Here is a 9,554-nt window from a genome sequence, read left to right on the forward strand (position 1 = left end):
ATTTCTAGATTTCTTGTGCTTTTTATAGAACAAGGGAAATCTGAACTAACCGAGTATAAACAACTTTTTTCGGTATCTTCGTAAATTTAGATACTTTTCGTCTTTTTTAGAGATTTTTATAATTTTCGATAAATTGTACATTTTCGTGATTTTTAGTAATTGGGATACTTAATTATATTTCTAGGAATTTACAGAAACTTGTAATTTTAGACGCTTTTCTTCGTACTTTTAGGAATTTCTAGGATTAGATACTTTTTGTCTTTTCTTGTATTTTAGTAAATTATGACTCTTTCGAGCGTTTCTTATAACTTCAGAGTCGGATTATACAGGATTAGGATATTTTGTATTTTTTTTGAAGTTTTATAGGATATTTAGATGCTTTTGTACGTTTCTTAGTAACTCGGATCCTTTTTTCACTTTTTCTAGGAAGTCTCTGATTCTTAAAGAACTAAAGAACTTTTCGGATTTACTAATTTCAGAGAGAGAGAGAGAGAGAGACTTTGATTATTTTTTGTGCGTTTCGTGAGACTTTCTTACGATTCATAAAGGATGAGGATATATTATGCTTTCTTTGTACTTTTATAGGATTCTTAGATACTTGGAGATTTTTTAAAGAGCAAACATACTTTTTCGTCTTTATTTAAAATTAGACACTGTGAAGTTTCTTGTATTATGGGATATTTGCATACTTTTTCACATTTCTTGTGTTTCCTAGGATTCTTAGATATTTCTAGATTTCTTGTGCTTTTTATAGAACAAGGGAAATCTGAACTAATCGAGTATAAACAACTTTTTTCGGTATCTTCGTAAATTTAGATCCTTTTCGACTATTTGTACATTTTCGTGATTTTTAGTAATTGGGATACTTAATTATATTTCTAGGAATTTACAGAAACTTGCACTTTTGTAATTTTAGACGCTTTTCTTCGTACTTTTAGGAATTTCTAGGATTAGATACTTTTTGTCTTTTCTTGTATTTTAGTAAATTATGACTCTTTCGAGTGTTTCTTATAACTTCAGAGTCGGATTATACAGGATTAGGATATTTTGTATTTTCTTTGAAGTTTTATAGGATATTTAGATGCTTTTGTACGTTTCTTAGTAACTCGGATCCTTTTTTCACTTTTTCTAGGAAGTCTCTGATTCTTAAAGAACTAAAGAACTTTTCGGATTTACTAATTTCAGAGAGAGAGAGAGAGAGAGACTTTGATTATTTTTTGTGCGTTTCGTGAGACTTTCTTACGATTCATAAAGGATGAGGATATATTATGCTTTCTTTGTACTTTTATAGGATTCTTAGATACTTGGAGATTTTTTAAAGAGCAAACATACTTTTTCGTCTTTATTTAAAATTAGACACTGTGAAGTTTCTTGTATTATGGGATATTTGCATACTTTTTCACATTTCTTGTGTTTCCTAGGATTCTTAGATATTTCTAGATTTCTTGTGCTTTTTATAGAACAAGGGAAATCTGAACTAATCGAGTATAAACAACTTTTTTCGGTATCTTCGTAAATTTAGATCCTTTTCGACTATTTGTACATTTTCGTGATTTTTAGTAATTGGGATACTTAATTATATTTCTAGGAATTTACAGAAACTTGCACTTTTGTAATTTTAGACGCTTTTCTTCGTACTTTTAGGAATTTCTAGGATTAGATACTTTTTGTCTTTTCTTGTATTTTAGTAAATTATGACTCTTTCGAGTGTTTCTTATAACTTCAGAGTCGGATTATACAGGATTAGGATATTTTGTATTTTCTTTGAAGTTTTATAGGATATTTAGATGCTTTTGTACGTTTCTTAGTAACTCGGATCCTTTTTTCACTTTTTCTAGGAAGTCTCTGATTCTTAAAGAACTAAAGAACTTTTCGGATTTACTAATTTCAGAGAGAGAGAGAGAGAGAGAGACTTTGATTATTTTTTGTGCGTTTCGTGAGACTTTCTTACGATTCATAAAGGATGAGGATATATTATGCTTCCTTTGTATTTGCTAGGATAAGTAACTTTTTGTAATGTTTGTAATGATTCGTAGATACTTTTTTTTCCTTTTTATAGGATTTTTAGTAACTATTTCACATTTTTTACTAATTTCTCGGGTTTGCTAGGATAATGAGATACTTTTCACTTTTCCCTTTTCTAGTGTTTCTTATAGAACAAGGGAGATCTGAACTAACCGAGTACAAACACTTTTTTGTAATTTGAGATATTTCTTTGAGTAACTGTACTTTTAGACATTTTTGTGCTTTTCTTGGATTTGTAACGATTCGTGGAGACTTTTACATTTCTTGTGTTTTCTTAAAGACTAACGAGAGATCTGAACTAATCGAGTAAAAACAACTTTTCTGTAACTTCGTAGATTTAGACACTTTTGTATGTTTCTTGTATTCTTATAGGATTTTTTGAGTTTGATAAGATATTTAGGTACTTCGACATTTTTTTTTTTTTTATGTTTCTTAAAGACTAAAGAGAAATCTGAACTAACCGAGTATAAACTAGAAAAAGGATTTAGGATACTTCGTACATTCTTTGTGCTTTTATATGACTTCGCGTTAGCTAGGATATTTAGAGATCATTTCGGATTAAGACAGACACTTTTGTGTTTTTTTTTTACTTTTATGGAATTCGTAGTCTTCTACCGTTTCTAGATTATTTTTGACGTAACTTTCTGTCGGATTCGGAAGGATTGGGATATTTACGTATTTCTTCGTACTTTTCGGTGTTTCTTTGTATAATTCTACGATTCGTAGGGACTATTTCTTATGACTTCTAGTAACTTCTCCAGTTTGCTCATATACAGGGTGTCCCGAAATTAAGGCACCATACTTAAACAGCGTAAATTACGTCCAAAAATAACACCAAAACTTTATATAAACATATCGAAAAACGCTTTTTTAACGATCTATGGCTCTTTAAAGACATAACTCTGATGATGGTTATTTTGACATATTTCCAAAACGGTGCAAGATAACTTTATGAAATTTGGTAAGATTTTATACTTTTTAAACCTTAATTGACTGATGCGGTTGAATGGAAAATATTTCGTCAGAGGCGTGCCGCACGGGGGCGTCGGAGTTAAAAAATGCTACATTTTTTTTATGTGCCCGGTTTTTTAGCTGCTGATGCAAAATTATGAAACCACATATGTGTCCAGAAAAAAAAGGTACTCTTGGTTCACATTGATAGAACGCTCCATTTTCGAATAAAATTAATTTGAACATTACATTGCATGACAAATACAAATGATGCTTAAAACGATCATTTTCAACCATATCAAAACTATTAAACAATAATAAAAAAAAACAACAAGAAATTGAAATGACACATTTTTAGAGTAAGTTTTCAAATAAGTTACCGTTCAAAAAAGAAAATCTGTTTCAAATTCTTCGTGCCTCCCAGAGCATAAAAAGACGGTCTAGACTGTATATCCAACAAAACAGTAACTTATTTGAAAACTTACTCTAAAAATGTGTCATTTCAATTTCTTGTTGTTTTTTTTTATTATTGTTTAATAGTTTTGATATGGTTGAAAATGATCGTTTTAAGCATCATTTGTATTTGTCATGCAATGTAATGTTCAAATTAATTTTATTCGAAAATGGAGCGTTCTATCAATATGAACCAAGAGTACATTTTTTTTCTGGATACATATGTGGTTTCATAATTTTGCATCAGCAGCTAAAAAACCGGGCACATAAAAAAAATGTAGCATTTTTTAACTCCGACGCCCCCCGTGCGGCACGCCTCTGACGAAATATTTTCCATTCAACCGCATCAGTCAATTAAGGTTTAAAAAGTATAAAATCTTACCAAATTTCATAAAGTTATCTTGCACCGTTTTGGAAATATGTCAAAATAACCATCATCAGAGTTATGTCTTTAAAGAGCCATAGATCGTTAAAAAAGCGTTTTTCGATATATGTTTATATAAAGTTTTGGTGTTATTTTTGGACGTAATTTACGCTGTTTAAGTATGGTGGCTTAATTTCGGGACACCCTGTATACAGGGTGTCCCTAAAAGATGTGTACAACGCTCTACCACGTAGAGTACAGTTCAAAATAAGTCGATTTAACTACACTTGCCTTAGTGCCTTAGTTAATAATAACCGAGATACAGGGCGTCAAAGGTGGAAAATTAAATCACATTTTCTTTAATATATTTCTACTGCTTCGAAATAACTTCAGGAAATTTTGTATTTCGGAATTTCTCGGGACCAGAAATCCAAATTTATCGTCGATTTCGTTGTATCTCCTAGGGGGCGCCACAAGTAGCTATTTCAATACATTTAAGTCGCCAATACTTTTTTGTGTCACGGTGTACGTCACTTTGAGTTTCAGAAATGTTTTTCCCACCTTTTTTACTTAAAAAAAGTATACCATGCTAATATCTCTAAAACCAGCCGTTTTCGACAAAATGGCATTCTAAGTTATAAACGCATAAAACATAAACAAAACATTTAATAGTAGAAACAATCAGTTATTAAAAATAATTTCTTTAAAGAAAACAGTTTAATTACAGTTCAATTACAATTTATAATAAATAACTAATTATTATTAACTTTCCTTAAAACTGGTTCAAAATGACTGCCACCTAGACGCCTGCATAGATTAATTCTATGCAAGAAATTAAGTTGTAGTCTTTGAAAAACTTCTTTATCATTTCTAATTACATTTGTACATTGCTGAATCCTTTGCCACAGATCATCTCTATTATTTACAGATGTCGAATAAACTTTTTCTTTTAAGCTTCCCCAAAAGAAATAATCCATAGGTGTCATATCTGGAGAGCGTGGTGGCCATTGTACTGGAGCGTTGTTACCTCTGCCAATCCATCTGTTTGGATATTGCTGATTTAAAAAGGCTCGAACATTAACAGAATGATGAGGAGGAGCTCCGTCGTGCATAAACCATACTTTTTGCCTCAGAGCTAAAGTTAAGTCTTCCAGCAATTCTGGCATCGTATTTTTCAGAAAATTTAAATAATTTTCTCCATTAAGCCGATCAGGTAAAATAACAGGACCAACAATGAAATTATCTACTATTCCAGCCCAAACGTTGATTCTAAAATCCTTTTGGTGGTGTCGTACTTTGGCTGTATGCGGATTTACCTCGGCATAGACATGTTCATTATGAATATTTGATATTCCAGTTCTAGTAAAACACGCCTCATCTGTAAACAAAATTTTTTTGTGGAAAAACATATCCTGCGTTCTCTGGTCATTTATGAAAGAACAAAAATCAAGTCGTAATTGGATATCTCCTGGTAAAAGCTCTTGAACTTTTTGTAAATGGTAAGGATGTAGCAAGTAATCCTTTGTAACACGATTTATCACACTTTTAGATATGTTTAGTTCTAAGCACAATCTCCTGCAGCTTATAGACGGTTCTCCATTAATTCGCTCTAAAATTTGTTCTTCTGCAGCGGAAGTCCTTATAGTGCGAGGATGTCCACAATTAACCATATAAGGAGCCAAACTGCCTGTTTCACGAAGCCGTCTTTCGATTCTTGCAAATGTTTGATGGTTTGGAATGCGTCTGTTTGGAAACATATCATGATATGTCCTTACAGATTTCCGACCATTTCCTCGACAAAACCCGTATGTTAACAACATATCCGTCATTTCTGCATTACTGTACCTTTCATTGGACATTTTGTAATGACGTACTACTATTAGTACTATTTAGATATCAGGAAATCACATAAAAAAGAAAAAAAATGATTTGAAACTTTCGAAGTGCCATTTAAAACAATGCAATAACAACAACTGCCTTAAATGTCATGTATTACGACTTGATATTTTATGCGTTTATAACTTAGAATGCCATTTTGTCGAAAACGGCTGGTTTTAGAGATATTAGCATGGTATACTTTTTTTAAGTAAAAAAGGTGGGAAAAACATTTCTGAAACTCAAAGTGACGTACACCGTGACACAAAAAAGTATTGGCGACTTAAATGTATTGAAATAGCTACTTGTGGCGCCCCCTAGGAGATACAACGAAATCGACGATAAATTTGGATTTCTGGTCCCGAGAAATTCCGAAATACAAAATTTCCTGAAGTTATTTCGAAGCAGTAGAAATATATTAAAGAAAATGTGATTTAATTTTCCACCTTTGACGCCCTGTATCTCGGTTATTATTAACTAAGGCACTAAGGCAAGTGTAGTTAAATCGACTTATTTTGAACTGTACTCTACGTGGTAGAGCGTTGTACACATCTTTTAGGGACACCCTGTATATATATATATATGGAGAGTAGGATTTGATTATTTCTAGTGCGTTTCACGAGACATTCTTATGATTTACAAAGAATGCGGATATTTAGATACTTTTCACTTTTTCTTGTGTTTTTTAAAAGAATGACAAAAGAGACCTAAACTAACCGAGTATAGACACTTGATTTTTTGTAGATTTCTTGTACTTTTCTATGCTTCTCTCGGGTTTGTACTGATTTTGAGAGACTTGTCGAGTTTTCTAGTGATTTTTTACAACATAATTTAGTATTTCTTGAAGGATTAGGATACTTTTGTGTTTCCTCGTACTTTTCTAGGACTTGCTAGGATAATTAGATACTTAATTGTTTTTGACATTTTTTCTTAAAGAACAAAACTAACCGGTACTAACCGATTATAAACACTCTTTCTTTCTTCGTAAATTTAGATACTTTCGTATGATTTTCCTGTGTTAGCTAGGATTCGTAGACTTTTTTACTTTTTCTGGCGTCTCTCGGATTTTATATATTTTGAGTAGGATTTGGGTATTTCTAGTGTTTCTTAGAACTTCGGTGTCGGATTATTACGAATTAGGATATTTTTATGCGTCTTTGTACTTTTTTTTACGTCTTCTAGTATATTTCTCAAGTTAGCTAGGATTCTTATAACACTTTCTTGACGAATCGAGATACTTTACTGTGTTTCTTAGATTCTTACGATCCGTGGAGACTTTTTTTTTTTCCCTTTTCTAGTAAGTCTCTCGGGTTTGCTTAGATTAGGAGAGACTATTTCTTATTTTTTCTAGTGTTTTCACAACATATTTAGGTATTTCATAAAGGATTAGGATATTTTGTAGGATTTGCTTATATTTTCACGGTTTCCTACTTTTCTCGTTTCCGAAAAGGACAAAGGAGATCTGAACTAAACTTCGTGAATTTAGATACTTTTCACTCTTTCTTAGCGTTTCTTATAGAACAAGAGAGATCTGAACTAACCGAGTATATACTTTGTAAATTTAGGTACTTTTCGGTGTTTCTTATATTCTTCTATGACTGATTTTGAGAGATAATTTCGAGTGGCTTAGGATATTTATGTATGATTCGTAGGGCTTATTTCTTATTTTCTACTAACTTCTCGGGTTTGTTACTATTTGAGATTATTATTTCTTATAAGACAAAGGAGATCCGAACTAACCGAGTACAAACTTCGTAAATTTAGATGCTTTTGTACGTTTCTCGTATTCTTCTAGAATTTTGACATTTTGAATTTCTGGAGTAGTTTATTTTCGTACTTTTCTATGCTTCTCTCGGGTTTGTTAGGATACTTAAGACACTTTTCGAGTTTTCTAGTAATTTCATAGTGGTTTTCTAGTGTTTTTTAACAACATCATAGAGTATTTTTATAAAGAATTAGGATATTTTGTAGTATTCTCTCGGGTTTGTTACTGATTTTAGAGATACTTCTCGGGTTTTCTAGGAATTTCATGGTAGTTTCAGACTATTTCTCGGGTTTTCTAGTAATTTCAAAGTAGTTTTCTAGTGTTTTAGATACAACTTTAGAGTATTTCATAAAGGATTAGGATATTTTGTAGTATTCTCTCGGGTTTGTTCCTATTTTCAGAGATACTTCTCGGGTTTTCTAGTAATTTCATAGTGGTTTTCTAGTGTTTTTAACAACATATTTCGGTATCATATAAAGGATTAGTTCAGGTTAGTTCAGGTTAGTTCAGGTTAGTTCAGGTTAGTTCAGGTTAGTTCAGGTTAGTTCAGGTTAGTTCAGGTTAGTTCAGGTTAGTTCAGGTTAGTTCAGGTTCCGCCACCATCCTAGTGGAGGCCGAGGTGGCGGCGAGCGTCCGGCGGATCGCGGATCTCCGGGTCGGCATCTCGAGATGCCGGCTGCGGGAGAGAAGGGAGTCCGGCCGATGCTACCGGTGCTGGCAGGGAGGCCACAAGGCCGGGGACTGCAAGGGGGAGGACCGCTCGCAGCTTTGCGCAAGGTGCGCGCAGGGGGGCCATAAGGCCGCCGCCTGCCAAGCGGAGCGGTACTGCCCCCTGTGCAAAAAAGGGGGGCACAGTGCTGGGGGGCCCGGGTGCGAGCCCAAGCCCAAGGGGGAAACCGGAGACAAGGGAGGACCCAAGGCTGAGGGTGAGCCCAAGGCCAAGGGGGAACCCAAGGCCAAGGGCGAACCCAAAGCCAAGGGAAAACCCAAGGCGAAGGGGGAGCCCAAGGGCGAGGGGTCGGAGGACACCCCGACGATGAGGCAGAGGCCGGTGGCGGCCTCCACCCCCAGAGGGGAGCAGGACGGGGACGACTCTCCATCAACCAGCTACCTGCGGTCGCTGGTGGCCGATGGAGATGGAGGAGCCGTGGAAGGGACGGGGAAGGACTAGGAGCGGACACGGGTGAGTGTGCGTGAATGTGAGTGTGAGTGTTGGTGTGGGTCTGTAAGGGGTCATGGCGTCGGACAGGGAACTGCGGTGCCTGCAGATCAACCTGGACAGGGGCCGTCTCGCGATGGACCTCATGTACCAGGTGATCAGAGAGCAGGGCATCCACGTGGTGCTCGGTCAGGAACCGTGCGTGGCCGAAGGGAGCCTAGTAAGGGACAGGTGCGACGACGCTTTCATCTGGCTTGCGCCGGGTGTGAGCGTGCAGTCAATCCACCGAGACCGGGGGTTCGTTGCAGCGGAGCTGGACGGTGTCACTCTCGTCTCCGCGTACTTCTCTCCGAACCGGACCACTGCTTCATTCGAGGCGTGGATTCGGCGACTGGAGGGGTATGTCAGGGGGCGTGACGGCAGGAAGGTTCTCATCGCTGGGGACCTGAACGCCAAGAGTGGGCGGTTCGGCTCCTGGGTGACGAATGCCTACGGACGGGTCCTGGAAGAGTTCCTGGAGGCCGTGGAACTCGTCCCCATCAACACCGGGGGCGAGTGGACGTTCGGGAACCGGAACGGCAGGTCGCTGATTGACGTGACCATGGCAGGTACGACTGTGCATGGTTGCGTGCGTGATTGGAATGTTGAAGTGGGAATGGAGAGCGGAAGTGGCCACAGGTACATCTCCTATCGCTTGACGCGTGGGGGAACTGTACCTGTTGGCGTGGATAGAAGTGAGAAGAAGGTAGGATGGAAAGTGAACGAGAAGGGGTTAGGGCGATTGAGCCAGTACGTGATGGTGCATGACGGTCTGGGCGAAGTGGAAACTCCCGAAGGAATAGTTCGGGAGATAAGCGAAGCTTGTGACCGGTGTTTAAGGAAGCGTGAGAGTGGGAATGCGAAACGAGAGGTGTACTGGTGGAATGAAGAGGTCGCCGAAAGGCGGAAAGCATGTGTGAGAG

General features: G+C 36.7%; 1 protein-coding gene across 1 annotated transcript; it reads right to left on the minus strand.

Moving 5' to 3' along the window:
- Nucleotides 1–4,545: 4,545 nt before the first annotated feature.
- On the minus strand, nt 4,546–5,652 carry LOC136418985 (uncharacterized). The gene has a single exon (XM_066405185.1). It carries the CDS (start codon nt 5,650–5,652, stop codon nt 4,546–4,548), a length of 1,107 nt encoding a protein of 368 aa, XP_066261282.1.
- Between the last annotated feature and the right edge of the window lie 3,902 nt (nt 5,653–9,554).

This window comes from Euwallacea similis, unplaced genomic scaffold (genome assembly GCF_039881205.1).
Source record: "Euwallacea similis isolate ESF13 unplaced genomic scaffold, ESF131.1 scaffold_54, whole genome shotgun sequence".
Classification (NCBI taxonomy): domain Eukaryota; kingdom Metazoa; phylum Arthropoda; class Insecta; order Coleoptera; family Curculionidae; genus Euwallacea; species Euwallacea similis.

Bases quoted from the DNA above. Each gene is read 5' to 3' on its own strand.
- LOC136418985 (XM_066405185.1), bottom strand. From the start codon at position 5,652: ATGTCCAATGAAAGGTACAGTAATGCAGAAATGACGGATATGTTGTTA.